At 41.2% G+C, this 19,918-nt stretch overlaps 1 protein-coding gene across 1 annotated transcript in view; it reads left to right on the forward strand.

Moving 5' to 3' along the window:
* The window catches only part of CTNNA3 (catenin alpha 3), a 419,849-nt gene that overhangs the window by 259,453 nt on the left and 140,478 nt on the right, over window positions 1–19,918 (forward strand). Inside the window, exon 10 of the mRNA XM_063406388.1 lies at window positions 18,571–18,663. Coding sequence (XP_063262458.1) covers window positions 18,571–18,663 — 93 coding nt within the window. The remainder of the gene's footprint in view (window positions 1–18,570; window positions 18,664–19,918) is intronic.

Below are 19,918 nucleotides of genomic sequence, written 5' to 3' on the forward strand. Positions count from 1 at the left end.
AACAGTCCTAGTTACATCGTTAAAAAATCCTCAAGCCACATTCAACTGCCCACTTTGGCTATGATATTGGACACTTCCCACATATGAAATAAACACTGAGCTGCTGAAGTGTTTTGATGAGCACCAAGGGTCACGTTAAACATTCTTCTGATGGAGGTTATTTTAGGTTGCAGTGCCTTATATTCCTCATATACTGCATCAAATACTTGTAAGTCTGAATATTGGTTATGTAACATTGAAAAAACCCTAGAATATATTGCAGGATGAAAAAAGATCAGGTTTAAGACTCTCTCTGTAGTCTAAGTTTTGTTTATGAGCCTTGGCTAAAAAAAATTCTTCAAAGATTTGGCTTTTTAAGAAAATGCTTGTTATTCATGGGAATTCCATATTAAAATGCAGCAATTTTGAAAAAAATACATAAAAATATGAGAATTAAGTACTTTCAGATTTGACACATTCAGGTTTTGCTTTGAAATGCCTTTTCATTTTAAATGTTGCAATTAAATTGCAAATCTAGTTGAAATATTTGATTGTATGGAAACATTTTCAAAGAATCTTCTAGGACTTTTCAAAATTATCTGTGTATATAAACACTACTTTAAATTATGAAAATTAAGGCAAAATAATAATGCAAAGCTTTAAGGGATCCAGGTGTACTTTCTAGTCCCTTGTAAGACACCACATCTGTTTTTAATGACTGGAGTGTTCTGGCCTCGGGTTCACTTCTACCAAAGGCAAAAGCAAATTCTGCCATTGAGATATCAAGTATGTAACAGTGAACAAAACCCAGGTAACAAGAAGATGAAATGTCACAGCTACACGGGGAGAAAAGAAGCCCTGTGTAGCTGGCAGTTTCTTGTTTGGGGAAGCTGACAGACTGTTCTCCTGAGCTGATCCATCACGGGGATGTAATGCTTTCTGAGAGGAGGAGTGATAGGCTGCCTGAACTTGAGATTAAAAAAGGAATGTGAAGGGAGCACGGAAGAATCCTCTGATTATCTTCTCTTTTGGCACAGATGCAAATCTCCCACTGCGGTGTTTAAAGGTCAGCTAAAGCAGAGGCAGAGAGATTTAATAGAAGTGGAGGCGATGATGAAGTGAACTTTGTGCTCTTCATCCCTTCTCTCGGTACACGAATATACCTTTTTGTCTGTCATTTGATCTAATAATACTGACTTCAGATCTGCTGAGACATAAATTTGACACTTTGACCTTTGGCCTAATTCTTGCCAGTGTGTTTTTCAGTGTTGCCCGTGTTGCAACGTGACAGTGCTGGCTTCTGGGACTGCAAACAAGGGACAGTAACAAACAGCACGTACGTTTGAGTGCATTGGTGTTGTGTTGATACAGAGCAGCAGAGGCGTGCAGGACACAGAGCGTTGCTCAAAAAACAAGTTTGCAACTTAGTACAAAGATTTCCACTGCAGAAAATGTACATCTATTGATGGTGAATTCTCCTTAAGAGAGTATTTTAAAAAATAAATTATAAGCTATAAATGAGAAAAGCCCTTGGGTTATAAAAATGCATATTGTTTCTATTTCTATAAGGAAATTGAGGTTTTAGATATACATTGATGAAAAATGATCTTTTTGTTTAATGCTATTAGAATTACAATGCCATTTTGGCGAACAATATGAAAGAACTTACCTATGGTGAAATGTTTTCAGCATTTGCAGTTCATTTGCAAAATGTTTGCAAAACTGAGGACAGTGGGAATAATAGTATCTGGTAACTAAAAATAATATTGAGAATAAATTAATAAGCATGCTCAGGAAAACTCTTCCTTTCTTCCAAAAGGCAAAACACAGCCGTAGGCTTTTGAACTAAAGCTGTCTACCTCTTCCTCTTGTGGAAAACACTTCTGCCAAAAGTCTGTTTTAACATGGAACCTGCAAAATCTAATAGGTTGCTTACTATTTCCTAGTCAAAGAGTAAACATTTCCCTTTAAGTATAATGGGAAAACTCTCACACTTCAGTTACTTTTATTGGTGTACATTTAAAAGATGATAGCTCTTATTTGCCACCTTGTCGGATTTTGTATGTAATTTGCTACATCTGTGTCAAATTTAAATAGAGCCACTCAGAAAATTGGGTTGAGAGCAACTTTCTGTAGGTCTGGAAGATGCAACAGAAACATCCTAAACAAATCCTCTCACTCTGGTGCTTTCCTGAGTGTACAACAACCAACTTTCCAGCAGCCTGTGACTGCTTTTACTTTTACCTCTGAACATCCAGCACTGAAGGACCATGTTATTTACCCTTAATCAGCTTTTCCTTGGAGGTAAGGTCCATGGAAATAAAAGTACCTGAAGTCCGGAAACCAACAGCCCCCCTGGTTTGATATCCAGTATATACTTGCATAGTTTCCTGTCAGAAAGCAGCTTAATCTAAAATGGATTTAGCAATCCTTTAATTTTGCCTTTTGTATCAAAGTACTGCATGTACAAAGTGCTGTCAATTGGAAGACTCTGATTTCTTTCTACCACCTTCAAAGACAATTGGGAATTGAGTATTCTCAGCACTACTCCTATTTCTATCAGTTTTAATCCCAGACTGGTAAACACAAAATAAAAATAACATTTTAATCCTCCATTGCCTCTTTTTTAATATTGATTTTACTGAGCTATTGAAAAACAAAACTACTTCTGACAATGGCAAAACTTCAAAACTGCATGTGTAGAGGTCAAACTGACAGATGAAAGGAACATCTTTATTAACTTCCAGAATATCAGAAGAGAGCAGAATTGTTTATCATTCTCCTTTGGAGTGTAATCAGAAGACAAGAAGCATGAATCCTGTTATGTGGAAGTTTTTAGTGTCAGGCTGTTCAATGCTAAGGGTTTTCATCCCCAGGTGTAAGAGCCGAGTCAAAGGCTTGTCGGTTTTTTGCTGTTGTTTTTGCTCTTCCTATTCTTCTTTAACCCAACATATACTTTCAGGGTATGATCACATATGTCAAAAGCAGTTGAAGACTGTAAGCTGTAGAATATATCCTCATGCCTCTTTTTGTGGTGCAGTTTGTGTGTTATTACAGACGCGTGCACAGCAGCTGTCCTGAGGATACAGGGTCCCTTAGCACAACGGGATCTGCAGGCGCACAACTCCAGTGTGGCTTTCTGCTTCAGACAGCATCCAGCTGTGGAGCAGTTGGCATATGGAGCTGTGCATGCACAACAATGGTCAGCCGTGTGGGAATGAAATGTATCTGTCAGCAGATTAGGATGTCATTTCTGTAAATTAGATAAGCTCTTCTAAGCATGATCAATATTAATGAATGGGAAGTGGATTTTCATTACATTACTAACTAATTAACCCTCCTTTCTTATCACTTTTTTTTTTCTTTTTTTTTTTTTTTTCTTTTTTTACTCTTGGTTAGTAATGCTTTGTTTTTGAGAGGAAAACCACTTAATTTTAGTTTGCTGATTTGTGTGCATCCTCAGTTTGTGTGGTTTGGAATTCCCCTTCAGGGTCCTCTTGTTGCTGACTTTTTCACTTTCAGGAGAGACCTGCATGCCAGCTCCCATTCAGGCAGGCTTTAGGTAGTGGCACACTGGGGACATATGGCCGGAGGGGGTTCCTTTCTTGTCGCTTCTTCATTGTTCAGTTATGTCCAAAGGCCTTAGTGCACCCATTTGAGTAACTTCCCTAATTTTAGCGAGCCTGTGATTAGCCCATACTGATGTAACTACAAAATAATAATATAAAAGGCACTACCTTATTTTTCTTACAGATACTTTTGTTTTCCTGCAGCTATGTAAAAATCAAACTTTCGATGTCTGAAACACAAATGCGGTGCTGGTAAGCCCAAGAGCTGGGTGTAAACGCCAGCTTTGCCATGTCAGTGAGTTTGCAGAGGCCCTCAGCAAGCTGACCTGCCTGGCAGCAGGGGTGGGCGCCCTGGGGCAGCCTCTGCTGTTGCTGGAGTTGTGGGTGTTTGCAGAGAGCCTGTGACAGGTAAAGGTGGGTTACTTAATCATGGTAATGGTATTTGAAAGGGAGGGTTGTGTGGAATTACTTGTAAAATTACATGCAGCACAGGAATGGTGCACAAATTCTTTAAATGCAAAAAAATGTATTATGTTCTAAAAGAAGCAGTCTGGCACTAGTAGTTGAGAGGTGGCAGACAGAAGGAGACCTTTAAAGACAGGTGACTTGTTCCTGTGTGTTTTGGAACTGGTAGATGGGTGCTTAATAGAGAGCTAATATGATCAGGACAGGGAATTAAGAAAATTAATTCAATAAAATTCGGTTTAAGTCAGGCATGTACTTCTGATTGTATGTAAGCTTTAAGACTTTGAACCTTGCTGTTTAGGGGCTCACAGAGTTCTAGCATTTTGCAGCAAGTCCTGAATTAATAACGCAAGGATTTTTGTACCTCTGTATAATTAATCAAATAAAATCCAACTTTCCTATTACTGATTGAACTTCAGGTGATAAGTTGTGACATTTTCATTAATCCTCTTAATCACAGCCTTTATTGCGTAAGTGTGAAATAAAGGAACGGAAGACAAACAGCCCAAAGCTGGTTCAGGCTTTGTGTGTCTGTAGGGCATGTTTCAGTAGCTGGAAATGTCAGGCACTTCGTGCAGCACGCTGGGGGTTCGGAGGGAGCTGAGGCCCCAGCAGGAAACATCTGTGGTGATGCTGGACAGAGAGCTGACACAAGTGCATTGGCACTGACTTCTTTTATTACTGCACAAACCACATTTAGAACTTCCTCAGAATATTAGAAATAGCGATAATTGTGATTCCATTATATCCCCAGAAGTATCATCATTTCGATACATTGATATGTAATGAGCCAGTCAGCTGTAAGAGAGTAATTCCAAAGGTGCCAAAAAAGGCACTCATCATCAAAATATTAACTTGATTTTACTCAAGCTTGTGCTTTTCAAATACCAAACAAGAATCTCTGTTCATTTGTTAGGGTTTGCTGGCTTGTTTTTATTTTTTTTCATGGAATATGAGTGCTGTAATAATTCTTCAAGGAGCAGGTTTATTCTTCATAGTTTTAATCTGAAAGAAGGTTAGGTTTAGATTAAGTAGGAGGAAGAAATTCTTCCCTGTAAGGGGTGGTGAGGCCCTGGCACAGGTTTCCCAGAGAAGTTGCCCTGTCCCTAGAAGTGCTCAAGGCCAGGCTGGATGGGGTCTGGAGCACCCTGCTCTGGTGGGAGGTGTCCCTGCCCATGGCAGGGGGTGGGACTGGATGATCCCTTTCAACCCAAAGCATTCTATGATTTTAGGAGTATTTTCCAGACAACTGGGTGACAATTTGTCTTGCTCAATTTAACCACTTCTGTAGGAGTCTTTCTGGTTATTTTACCATTGACAAATGGCTTTTGAACCAGTATTTTTCTGCCACTGCCTGCGTGATGCTTTCTACAAGGCTACTTTATAACCTGAATTTCTATATACATTGAAATAACTGATAAACATTTTTGTTCTGAAATGCATTTGTACACAATACCTATAGGAGCTATGTCATACCTCGTATTTGAGACAAGAAAGCAAAAGTAGGGCAAATTTCTGTAATACAGATGTAACAGCATAAATGAAATTAAAAAAACAAGAAAAAAGAGAAAGACTGGGGGGAAGGAAAGTAAGGAAATTATCAAAAAACACTGTGGGAAGCATGGACTAGAATTTCTGATTACAAGGAAGGCAAATGATCATTGTTTATCAGGGAAGCTGGATATGTTTTTGTTTATGACAGCTTGTCTGAGACCAAAGGAACCTCCTGCTAGATATTTCCCTTTGGTTTTATTTGTCTTCTGCAGAAGTTTTTTTAATGAATCTGAACATCAAACCTAAACAATATGCAATAGTGTCAGTGTAATTACTTCCAAGGAATTCACTTGGCTAACATTTTTACATCATTGTATTAAGTAGCTTTTTAATAACTCTTAGCCAAGTATTCAAATATTGAGCCCATGGCAAATTTCTAAAACCTTCTGAAAAATGCAGGTTGCTCTTGCTAGGTGTGAGGCACCTCCTGGCTAGGCTCAGCAGGACAGAACTAACCTGTGCAGACATGCTTTCTCTGTATGAGCTGTGCTCAGGCGCACTGTCACAGTCATTTGCCCAGCTGAGGCCATGGGGGGACACAGGACACTGGCAGCCATACCCCAGGGAAGTTCAGATCAGCATATTCTGAGATTTAGCTTTATTAACTAGGAGTCATTTGTAAATTAAAATTCTAGACTTCCTTGCACAGAAATGTGTTTTCTTTGAAGTGTGACTCCTGCATATCTTTTTGTTGCTATTAGACAGGTGTCTGCTGTGCGTGAGGATCATTTCTCGTCAGGGTGTTGCTTTGCAGTGAATAACAGTCAGTTCATGTGCCTCTTTTCAAGGCAGTGCACTGTAAACAAGATAGGATCTCCTAGGAGTTTTTCAGTGAACTCAGTGTGATCACATTTCTGCAGTTTAAATTCTATGCACACGCATTTGGGTGAGCCCAGACTGATGCTTCAGACTGCACTGCAATCTGCAGTTTGCAGTCTGGACCATTTTATATGTGAGTGTTCCTTGCAAGGCTAAACATTTTTACATGTTTTCTTTGTGATCAGTTTCACATTTCCTAGATCACACAGCAAAAATTAGTTGAGAGTTTCGAGAGAGAGTCGAGAGTATAAAATATTTTATGAACCTTTAAACGCCATTAACAGAAACAGACTTCCATTGCCACAGAAACATTTAATGTTAACACAGTGTTGGTTCCATATAAACTATGGTAGCTATGAGGCCTGTATCAGCTCCACTGGCAATTGGAATTGGCTGTCTATACAAGGCTTTCATGGCACCATTTACAAAAAGGAGAATAAAAATGAATAAACCTGAAAAAATTACTGATTCATATAGGGGATAAAGGGAGGATGAATGAGAAGACTGATTATATTTTTACAGGATATTTGAAATGTAGGCTATACTGAATGCATAAGAATGTACTGTGTGTGCCTGGGGATGGGGAGGAGGGGGTCCTTGCAGGGCAGGGGAAGAAGCTGTGAGAGATGGGACCCACAAACACACACACACAGAGCTGTGAGAGATGGGACCCTCACACACACACACACAGAGCTGTGAGAGATGGGACCCACAAACACACACAGAGCTGTGAGAGATGGGACCCACAAACACACACAGAGCTGTGAGAGATGGGACCCACAAACACACACAGAGCTGTGAGAGATGGGACCCACAAACACACACAGAGCTGTGAGAGATGGGACCCACAAACACACACAGAGCTGTGAGAGATGGGACCCACAAACACACACACACACACACAGAGCTGTGAGAGATGGGACCCACAAACACACACAGAGCTGTGAGAGATGGGACCCTCACACACACACACACAGAGCTGTGAGAGATGGGACCCTCACACACACACACAGAGCTGTGAGAGATGGGACCCTGACACACACACACAGAGCTGTGAGAGATGGGACCCACAAACACACACACACAGAGCTGTGAGATGAGACCCACAAACACACACACAGAGCTGTGAGAGATGGGACCCACAAACACACACACACACAGAGCTGTGAGAGATGGGACTCTCATACACACACACAGAGCTGTGAGCGATGGGACCCACAAACACACACACACACACAGAGCTGTGAGAGATGGGACCCACAAACACACACACACACAGAGCTGTGAGAGATGGGACTCACAAACACACACACACAGAGCTGTGAGAGATGGGACCCTCACACACACACACACACAGAGCTGTGAGAGATGGGACCCACAAACACACACAGACTGTGAGAGATGGGACCCACAAACACACACACACACAGAGCTGTGAGAGATGGGACCCTCACACACACACACACAGAGCTGTGAGAGATGGGACCCACAAACACACACACACAGAGCTGTGAGAGATGGGACCCACAAACACACACAGAGCTGTGAGAGATGGGACCCTCACACACACACACACACAGAGCTGTGAGAGATGGGACCCTCATAGACCCCACACACACACACAGAGCTGTGAGAGATGGGACCCTCACACACACACACAGAGCTGTGAGAGATGGGACCCTCACACACACACACACACAGAGCTGTGAGAGATGGGACCCACAAACACACACAGAGCTGTGAGAGATGGGACCCACAAACACACACACACACACACAGAGCTGTGAGAGATGGGACCCACAAACACACACAGAGCTGTGAGAGATGGGACCCTCACACACACACACAGAGCTGTGAGAGATGGGACCCTCATACACACACACACAGAGCTGTGAGAGATGGGACCCTCATACACACACACACACAGAGCTGTGAGAGATGGGACCCTCACACACACACACACACAGAGCTGTGAGAGATGGGACCCACAAACACACACAGAGCTGTGAGAGATGGGACCCACAAACACACACACACACACACAGAGCTGTGAGAGATGGGACCCACAAACACACACAGAGCTGTGAGAGATGGGACCCTCACACACACACACAGAGCTGTGAGAGATGGGACCCTCATACACACACACACAGAGCTGTGAGAGATGGGACCCTCATACACACACACACACACAGAGCTGTGAGATATGGGACCCTGACACACACACACAGAGCTATGAGAGATGGGACTCTCATACACACACACAGAGAGCTGTGAGAGATGGGACCCACAAACACACACACACAGAGCTGTGAGAGATGGGACTCTCATACACACACACAGAGAGCTGTGAGAGATGGGACCCTCACACACACACACACAGCTGTGTTGGGACCCTGACACACACAGAGCTGTGACACATGGGACCCTCACACAGACACCCCGGTGTGCGGTCAGGTCCCATCTGCACCTGCTCCCCGCCCCGCCTACTTCTGGAAGGTTCGGAGCGGGCGGCGAGTGCGGGCGCGGGCGGCTTTGGCTGCGCATTTCCGCACGGTGCTTTCAAGCTGCGTGCTGCAGGTTTCGGGGTCTGGCGGTGGAATCTCGCAGTCCCTGCCGCTGGAATTCCGCCCTTTTGTCCATCGGAATTCCACCTTTTTGTCCGCCGGAGTGCCGCCGTGGCGGCCGCCGGCGCTGAGGGGAAGCGGCGCGGGCAGGGCGGCATCATCTAAAAGCACCTACAGCCCTGAGTTTTCTGCTTTGTCAGCTACAACGAGGTGTTCTTTCTCTTTTGAAACCGGGGGCCTTAGGTGGCCTTGCTGCTTTAAAGGCGAACTTCGTGCAATCTGTGAGGCAACAACAGAAAAGAATACGTTAGGAGGATTTTTTCTGGAGGTCCATAATTTCTAGTCTCAGTTCCTGGAGACAGAGTGGCGTCCACGGGGTGAAGGAGCGCGGCTCAGCGCGGCCCGTGTGGGGTGGTGTTTGCACCGCGCTTGGGATTAGTTTGGACACGTTGGCCTGGAGTTGAAAGCGGTCTGGGGATGGAGTGTTACAGTAATCCTCTGCTTATCCCTTTTTCAAGTCGTGTTGAGTGGAAGCAGGACAACAATAGACTAAAGGTCTTTTCCAAAGGTTGGGGGGAGCCACTTGGGTTGGAGAGAGATTCTAGGATTACTGAAAGAGAGATTTGACTCCTGATGAGCTTTGGAAACGGATTGGTTTTCTTTCTGAAAAGCTGCTACTTTAAGAGAATTCTCAGAATGCGCATGGTGTGAACTTGTGTGAAGTGGGAGGGCTTGGTAGTTCTACATCACATAAGCTGCCTTGGGCTCTGACTTGCTTTCTTCAGAAAATTTTTTCTTTTAAACTGGGACATGGACTTGCATTTGTTCTGGGAAGGCTTTCAGAGTGCTGGGTTTCAGATATTGCCACTGGCAGAATGTTGAAAGCTGGATGACGTTTTTTAAATTTTTTTTCCTTCTTTTGTGAAATATTTGACTATTGAGTAATGAGAAAACATAAGGATGTGTTCACACATGTGTTTGATCCTTGCCTGTGCTTTACACATGAAAAGGGCTGAAATTTTCAGTGTTCATTTGACGGCTTGCTGTTTGTGTTGTATTTTTCTCTTTATTACTAAAGTGCAGGAAATGGAGGTTTTTGTGCAATTTTGAGAACAACTCGATCCATCCTGATCCTTACTGAGTTCCACTGGTGATAGATGTTGATCAAATCTTGCCGCTGCCAGTTAGGGGCAGTTAATTAATCTGTTTGTCAGCACTTGTGCATGCCTTGTTCCTTCACGAGCTGTGTATTCTGGCAGGGGTTGTGATTACTCCTTCTCTTGGTTGTTTTAAGGAATTGGCTAATCCTGTGCATGACTGGTGTCCTCTTGCTCCATGGGTAACTGCAGTCTTATTTGCCATGTTTTGAGGCTGAGGTAAGGAAAAGGAGAAGGTTATGTGATTACAGAATAGGGATAGCCGCTTTATCCCTTTGCAAACCCTGCTTTCTTCTGGTGTCATACACAGCACACTTCTGGAAAGCCCCTGCTGCTAACACTGCAGTGAATGGTGCTGAGGGGGAGGTTTCATCGAGCAGCTCACCGGTGGAGCTTGCACTTGTGTTTTGTTCGGCCTGTGGAAGGAGCTTTCTTCAAGGATCAGAGGCCACTTCACGGTTAATGCAGTGCATTAAGTCTGGTGCTGGTGCAGATGGGACACTTTTTGGAGGGACCATTAGTGGGACACAGATCACAACTACAGGCAGTTTCTGTTTTTACTCGAGTCTTCAGCTGGCTTTCCAGAGCACGAATATAATACAAATACAGTATTTGTTCTTGGTGTTACCAGAGCTCAGAATCTAGAGAGGGAATCCTTACCTCAGTTCTTCAACTATAACTGTGACCTAAAGCAGTGAGAGAAAGCTTAGTGGGGCTCTGCATCAGGCCTGACACCTTTATTGAAAAGAAAATGGTGTCTGGAATTTTACTGGGCAGAATTCTCCCTTAAACATGTGCTGTGTTTGTCTCAAAGTGTGCGTATTACCCATTTTCATTTTGGTTGAGGCACAGTTCACCAAGGCAATTTCCTAGATGAACTTGTATGAGATAAGGCTTGTCTGAGCACATGGAACTGAAATAAACCAGTTGCAGTTACGCTGTTAGGAAAAAGCCCCACAACAAAACTCAACAAGCCAGTGCATGGGTATTTGTATATGCTTTATTAACGACACGAGCAGAATGTTGGACGTGCTTGGTAGGACACAGTTGAAGTTACATACTGCCCCTCAGTTTGAACCATCTTAACCAGGGTTAGTAACACCTGGAGGAGGAGGGTTAAGCCTCAGGTGTAGCAGCTTGAGCCAATTTTGTCAAGGCAGCAGTGGGCTTGGCAGTGATGTAGTACTGGGTAATTCAACTGCAGAAAATGGAAGGAGAGGGAGGCAGGCATAGTTAAGAGAAGTGTGAAGGAAACCAAAAGGTGAGTGAAGAAGCTTGCAGGTGTGTAGTCCCCTACTGTATTTAGCAGATTCAAGAGTCTTTCTGAAAGAGTGGAAGGTGAAAAGCTAAAAGAGGCAGGGAAAGCAGCATAATACATGTTAAATGCATGTTTGACTAGAGTTTGTAACTCTTTCACTGTGAAAGTAAAAACTAATAAAAGGTAAGAGTGTAACTTCTGACCTGAGGTATAACTACTTGACTTATCTGGAAAGAAATTAAGCTTTATGGTAGAAAATGGATTGGAAAACAAGCAACATTGGGATATTTATTGCCCACCAGAGGTAAGTTTTTAGTCCACAGGAATGTGTTTTTTCACTATAAACAAATCCTGTAGTCTATGTGAGTTTTATTAAGCCCATAAAAATGCACATAGTAATCATAAATGCATATAAAAATGCAGCAATGACTGGAAGACATACATACATCAGTGTAGCCTTTCCCTTGAAAAAGTATAGAGTCATTATTTAATGTTGACCTTCGTAGTTTTTTCATGGCTCTTTTTTGTATGAACAGTCATTTTCCTCTAAAGACTTCTTAAGGCATCATGAATAAAGCTAGTGGTAGAAACTGAGAACACATTAAAAACCTGGAGAAGATATTTCTGAAAACCACAAAATTAGAAGCAGAAAACACATGAGTATGTTTTTTCATTTATGGTTTGAAGAGAGCAGGCTAACAGTTGTAATCAGTTTGCACAGAGTATATAATTTATATTGAAAGCCATATTGAGTGCTGTAATGCTGGAATGTGGATGTTATTCCTTAGGTAAGTATTCAATTGCTCTACTACAAATGAAATGTCTGAACTGTGATTATTCAGGATTAACCTCTACCTCAGTGGATTACTGGTTTTTTTGTCCATTTGTGAACTATGCTCCTTGGGCCTTTTTAACTCCCTGACAGTGCTAAGGAGAATCCATATACATGTTGAAGTGACACTATATCTGGTTAGTGTTCCTTAGGGGTGTGTATAAAAAGTACTTTTGCTTGTGAAAAAAAAATACTTTTGTGGAAAACCAGTAGGTTTTTGTTCTGATATTTACTGTGTTTTAGAAAAGAGGCAAAATTATAGGATCAGTACTTTAAACTTCCTAAAGACTGTGGTTGAAATCTTGTGACACACAAGTTCATTTTTTGTGAAATTTGAAGCATGCCAGTTCTTATTTTAGTAACACTTTCCCAGTGTGGTACCAAGAATTTCTGTAGGGTTATCAGTGGGTGGGATTGGGTTGCCAGAGGATTCTTCACACAAGGCTAAAAAAATCTCCACAGAACAGACTTGAGGCTTACCCTGCAGTGTAGTGAAGGACCTGGGTAACTTTGGGTTGGGCAGACCTTTGGAAGGTCTTTCCTCAGTGAAACAGTTTCTTGACAGGAGGTATTTAATATGAAGAACAAGAAATCTTCACCAAGAAGAGGAAACAGAGACTTTCATGGAATTAATGACTTAGTTCTTCTTAGTGATTTACAGTATAAGTGAGTTGGGACTTTGGATAAAATAATGAAAAGAAACTGAGTTCCTGTTGGTGGAGCAAGAGGGATCGCATCTAGGGAACACGCTGCTTCATTTTGTACAATTTATAGAAGAGGAATTTAGCTAGTTAGCAGACAATCTGTTCCTGAGCAAATACTTATTTTGGGAGTTAATGAGTGAATTTGACTGAAAAAAATCTTTAGGGGTACGTTTAATTCTTGCTTTGCAGTGTGGACAATAGATCAGCAAAGCGGTTCTCAGCTGTGAATGAAACAGGTGGTGAGGCAGTGCAGTGTTTATTTACTCCTCTACTACTTAAAAATCTCACTTTGCATTTGACTTTGCATTTTGTTCTCACCCTGGAGTTAACTCTGAACCAGGATTCATTCCTGAACCACTGTATGGCATCCTTAAGTCATGGCTGGAATGCCTCTCCCAAGATTTCTCTTCCTTTCCCGCGGCATCAGCTTAAGACCCATCACAGGGAAGCGGCAGTCTCACTTTGCACGTGAACTCCACTTGCCCCGTGGCACTTAAGGGGTTGGAACACGTCCCTTTTGTCTCCAGAAAGGATATTGGGTTCTCTCTGTTATTTCCAGCAATAGGTGGCTTCAGGGAGGTGGCTGTTGAGAATTCTCACACCTTTCTGGAAATCCACGGGGAGCAGTTTGTGGCTCTCCAAGGTGTTTCACCTATATGGGTTTTTCCTGTTTTGTGTTAATACCCAGTAAAAGCTTTGGGAAATCTGAGGTTGAGTAAAGCTTAAACCTTTCAGAGAACAACTTAAAGTCTTCATCCTCTACTTGGGGAGAGAACATTAGGGGATCCACAGTGTGAATGCACTTGTGAGCATAGGCAAGGGAAAAAGCCTGTGCCAAGGAATTTTGGACAACAGAGAGAACCTGTTCATGTATGATACATCTCCCACAGCCTCTAAGTATGTCGTTCTTTGCTTTTAAATTATTTGGTAAAGAGTAGAAACTGAAAAAATCTGGACAGACGTTTCCAGTTGTGTTCTCTCCTAGATGCACTAGTCCCATGTAAGGTATAAATCAAGCAGAGGAATATGATTTGTTGAATTATTTTTTTTAACTGAAGATATCTGCCATACACAAAGCTTACTGTTCAGCAGTTTTTAGCTTGAAAAGTTGTTGGGTCATCAGATGCTAAAGAGAGGAATCCCCTCCCCAATACAGAAAGGTAAACCCTCACCCAATAGTAAAAACACCAGTTAAAGTGCTTGTAAGAAGCTTGTTTAATAACTGCAGGAATAAAAGAAATGCACGTTGGCATATCTTCTGTGTACGGGTAATGGGCATCAAAAAAATACACTCTGGTGTCTTTACAATCTAAAAATCCATCAGGTTAATGAAATATTTTATCTACTGCCAGTACTGCACTTACATGCTCAGTTCAAAGTCTTTCTTTCCCACTGCACCTTAATTAGTGTATTAATTGATGTTGCTAAACCTCATCAAGGATGGTTTGTTCTCTGTTTTCAAGGAAAAGCTGTGTAACTGCTTTCTTAGTATCTTAAAAATGCTTGGAGAAAATGATCATGACTTCTTTTGATTTCAGTCAGACCAGCCTAGGAGAAATATTTTTCTTTGTCCTGACAAACTCGCTCCTCAGAAGGACAATTATTTTCTGACTGAGAGGAATCTTGGGTTTTCATTTTGCAGTTTTGTTTGTTTTTGAAGTTGCAGCGTGCTTGGGTTTGAAGTCCCTCTAAGGGAAGCTAGTTTCTACCAGAGAATACAAAAGAAATGTCATGTATTTTGTGTAGTTTATGCTGCTTAGGGGAGAGATTGTGGTGTAACGAGGACTTCTCAGGTTGCAAAAATCTTTTGAGACGTGTATGCCATTGATGACAGTAAGGCATTACCTGAGTTAGGCTTTGATTTTTTTCTTATGGACTGTTGACATGTACTATTGCTGAAACAGCTTGTCCTCCTTATTAGCAATATTACAGTCTCAAAAGAGACTTCAGGATGTGACATGCCCTTCCTCCTGCTTGGAAAAAGGACACACAGGTGTTTGCCGCTTTCCATGTGGTTTATTTGACTTGTGGTTTGTATTTGTGCTAAGGAGATCTCTCCCGGAGCTGGCGAGGGAAGCACCAGCAGTGAGTGTGCTGATGGCTGAGACCATGTTAGTGACTTCCAGGGACCCTGCTGGTCTTTGGGTGGAATGGCTGTGAGCCTCATTACCTGCTGCTGGGACTGGGAGCCCTTTCACTCACGCATAAGGCATGTGTGGGCAAGTGCTGCTGCAATGCCAGGAGAAGAAAATTCCACCCATTTTCTCATGGAAACAGAGTGTGATAAACACCAATCACTCGCTTTTTGAAATTTATGAATATTTAATAAAGAATAAAAATTGGTTACAAAAATATTAATACAATAATAAAAGTTTAAAAAAGTTTTCAGAGACAGGACAAATAATGAGACAACAAGAGCAAAGAAGGTAGCCCAGGCTCTTTGTCCCCCCTCCCTCCCAGACAAAGGCTAGGAAGGAGAAGGGCCCAGAACAAAGAGAAGTCTTCTTTTTTAAGCCTTCAGTTTATGACTATTCATATCTTACGTAAAACAAAAGTAATTTCAGCTGTTTCTTGTCACAAAAGCTTTCCGTTAATTAAAAGAACGCATGAGAGCATACGTCCTTGAGAAAGTTAGGTTCTGTGGATAAGAGGCCATAAGTTCTTCTTCACTAGAAGATTTAGAGGCCTCTGTAAGGTTTAGGGGCCTCTGTGAATGTTATCTCTCTGCTCAGGAATTTTTCTTCTTGAGCAAAAAAATATAACACACATACACAGCTTCTATTGTACTATAACTTATTGTTAATTACAAAACTACATTCACTACATTATTCTAATGTTAATATAGTATAACTTTTCTATCTATCAGATTACATATAGTAAATATCTGCGTAGAGCCACACATACAATATGCCTTTTTCACAAGAGGTCTTACTAACATTGATCAAAATGCAAGGCAAAGGTCTAAATTCGCTGCCTAGCACTGTAGTATGAACTCCAAATACACATCCAAAATACAAGATGGATTTATTCCAAAGTAACCAATACTACTTTGTTTAACTTCATAGGTTTTTTTTTAAGGCACCTGATGTAAATAATACAAATCTCAGTTTGTTGTTGTAAATGGCCTAACATAAGTTCTGGTGCTTATACCCTTGGTTTGGTGCTTGTGCTTTGAGAATACTATTCTGAATTGGGCCATCACCAAGGAATGCTTAGAGCTGAAGGATCAGGAGGGGAAGCATAAGATCAGAAAGTTGTTCCTCTTTATATTAAAAACCCCCTTATTGCTGTTGACTTCAAATAAATGGGAATGCTTGTGGGTTAAGAGCTGCTTCCCAACCTGATCATGCTTTGTCAAAGAAGGGCCACACTTTTTTACCCCTTTGATCTCCCAAGTGGTCTGGTACAACACACAGAGAATTTGTCCCCAGATGCTGATCTGTTACATCGAGCCATCGGCACCAATTGTTTTCAAGTTCATTCTCGTATTTTGAACAGAGGGTTGGAGTATGTGGTCTCTGGAAACCTCTTTCATCCTAATTTATTATTCTGTGACTGTGACACAATTTACATCAAGGACTGCATTTGTACTGAAGTGCTGGAGCCAGTGTAACTAGGAAACAGGGTAAAAAGTTGCTGTAAACCATCTGTGTCTGCTTTGCTCATGAGGACAGGGACAAAACTGCTTAGAGCAGTACCTCACTGATAAACAGGAGCTCTGTATCACACACGTTTGTAATGGATTCCAGGAAATGAAAGTAAAGTTTTTCTGGGAATTGCCAAGTGAATTTGAAAAATTATGTCAAAGAGGAAAAAAACTGCTGAGAGTTTTTGTCCTGGTGGAATGGGTGGCATTGCCTTTTTGTTTTACCTTTGAAATGTCACTGCTTTAGGCATAGAAGACTTCTTGGAGTCAGTAATGTTTGCATCGATCTTGTAGAATGCTTCATTTTACATAGGGGGTGTAGGAACGAAGTGTGTGTGAGCACAGATTTCAATTAAGGATGCACAGGCACCTCAGTGACTGGGGCAAAGGAATTAAATATTGAAGCCAATATGAATTAATTGTTGGGACCACTAGTGAAAACTCCCAACCTTCAATCTAAAGAAGAGCAGCTGATTTTTTTTTTCTTGAGGGGAGGGAGTAACATCTTTTAAGGTTGTATTGTGATGATATCAAGTCATCTGTGGGTAGTTCAAGCTGAAGAGTCAGGAAGGAAAGCATAGAAGCAAACCCATTTTTTTCAGATACTGCATTAAAAAACCAACCCATGGCAGTTTAATTCAAATAAAAGAGAATACAGTGTCAATGCATTGATGAAAACTGGATTTTTTTAGTCTTAATCAGTGTTTTTTATGTGGAAAAGATAATACATTACATGGGTAGGGAACCAGTGAATTGTATTGGAATAGCAGGGAAAGCTGTATGAGGTTTTTTTGTGTAGGCACAGGTATACATGGAGGGCCCTGCCTTCTAAATCTCCTCCCTTTCAGAAAGTGTTTCTTAATCTCTTCTGAATTTTCAGTAGGGAAAGTAATTAATTTGTCTATGCACTGACTAACGTCTTGTAATTACTTATAGCAATTAAGTAAGAATAATAAAAGCCTTTAGTAGTAGATCATCATTGAAGTAGTAGTGGTGTCCTAAAATGTTGACAAAGGAAGGTTTGCTGCTATTTCCCAGCAGCTGAACTGTAGAAGTTGTGTGAATTTGGGGTGACTCCAGAATAGCTGTGGCTGGCTGTGTTCATGTTGGCAGCACTGCAGAGGTCTGGTCCTCGGGCAGTTTCTGCTCTGTATTGACATCACAGTGGTTGGAGGCAGTGCAGCTACTTCAGGGAAGGCAGTGGTGGCTAACAAGTGTGGAGTAGTTTACACAAGGACTTGATATTGCCCGGAAGGATAAAAAAAACTACTGGATCCCAGTATCCCAGCCTCTCTTGGACCTTTGTCTAACCTCTCCTTCAGCCTGATGATACTCAGTTGCAGTGAAACGCTTTTTCCTTCATCCACTTAAACTTGTACAGCATTGTGGAAAAGATGTTTGCTTTAAAGGAAGCTGTATCTCTATGGTGCAGGTTATAATAGAAAATGGGTTTGTTCTTTCACAGATTTCAAGTTTCCATATACATTGTCACTGTATATGTATATGCTATATAATATGATCATTTCAGTTGAAAACCATACCACTAATTAGAAGAATGATCTGTGGATAGCTCAGGGCTGAAATCACTTTGTGTTGAATTACTACAAGTCAAGATGAATGTTATTTGAGCTTTAATGTCTTAAAAGTAAATTTAAAGGAACAGTAGAAAAGCTGGTTATGGTGTGAAGGGCTCTGAAAAATTAAAGGGCAAGATCACAAGCAATCTGCTGAAACCTTAGACTCTTGCTTTGAAATTTCCTCCTATTTTCCAAATGCACTCTGCAGCTGTTACCCATTGAGCCTAAATTGGATGAGGTCAGAAGATTTCTCATCAGTCACCTCTTTCCACAGCTCTTTTTCCCTCCTGCAGTGTTTCCTCTTTCAAAACCATTCTTTGACAAAATATTTCTCCTCAAAATGAAGCCTTTCTGGCAGAGATGTTTTCTGCCAAGTTTGATGTCTGAGCAGAAATACTTGCTTACAAGGCTGTTTGCTTATTTGTGTATTTATTTTGTTTAAGGTTGCCAATCTGGCTTGTTCGTTGTCAACAAATGAGGATGGAACGAAGATTGTCCAAGTGGCAGCCGGTCACATCGAGACGTTGTGCCCACAGGTAGGGCTGGTTCCCTTTGTCCCCACTGCAGTGCGCTCACCGTGCACTGCGCTGTGGTCACACAGGGCAGGTGTTCAGTGGTGTTCCTTCAGTCTAAGTTCACCTTCCAGCTACACAGCTCAGCGGAGCACATGGAGACCAAGTGATACATGCAAATACTTAGGTGTTCCTCTCGTTTTCTCTGTGGTTAGCATAGAAATGGTTTATCGTCTGTATGGGTTGGGAGTCCTAAAAAGCTAGAAAAACTGCAATTTAAAAAATACTCTGCTCTCCTTCTGAAATCACACCTGATTGAATGAACATGGTGGTAATGTGAAAAAATTTGGAGTAACTAACTCTTAAAAAGTAGTGCCTATTTTGACCTTTAACTTGAATGACTCACCACTTGATTTGGTTTTTGTGTAAGTGAACAGCAAAGTATGAATTCTTCTGATTATCGCCAGTTTAAAAGCTTGAACTTTCATCTTAAGGAAATGAATGGAAAAAAACCCCACAGCTACAGATACACTTTTTCTAAGATATTAAGTACCAAAAATGTGTTCACTTTGTCATGTTCAGAGTTAGAGATATAAAAACTTGTGCAGTTAGATCTTTTAGAGCACAGATTTTACAGATTCCTGTGAATCTGATCTGTGTTTCAGCCTTGAGGCTGCATAATTTCAAGATCGTTAGTTCTTTGAAGGACACTGTAGTTTACAGTGGTATAAGCATTCTTACCCTTTTGTGGTAATGTAGTTGAAATAAAAGATGAAGAGCAAATACTAATGTGCTCAATAGCAAGCTTGCAAAGTCCATTTTATGCCTGTTGAGTTAATGCAAGTCTTGGGGAAAGAAATTTCTGTCAAGTAAGTGTGGTGCTCTGAAAATGTCACAAATCAATGTTTTCTCTTGAATAATTCAGTTTCAATGTCTGTTTTTAAAACTGGAAGAGTTCTGTGTTTCACATCACATCCTATGTGATTTAATGTGTTACTGGATTTGTAAGAAGGCTTCTGACAGTTCTTTGTTTCTCCTGGGGTCAGATGCACTTTTATAATGGATTATTGTGCATCTAGATGCAGCTTTTTAATTGAAATTGAAACCTCCATATCTGATACCAGAAACTCCTAAAATCTAATTCTGACTAAAATATTGATTTTTCTTCACAGCCATTTAAGTTTCTAGGCTTTTAATTTCCTATAGCAAAATAAAAGTTTCTTGGGTTTATTTCTTTCCTTTTTGTTTAACCTCAAGGTAAACTGGGGTAAATTAGTTG

The sequence above is a fragment of the Prinia subflava genome, chromosome 9, assembly GCF_021018805.1.
Source record: "Prinia subflava isolate CZ2003 ecotype Zambia chromosome 9, Cam_Psub_1.2, whole genome shotgun sequence".
NCBI classification, from domain to species: Eukaryota; Metazoa; Chordata; class Aves; order Passeriformes; family Cisticolidae; genus Prinia; species Prinia subflava.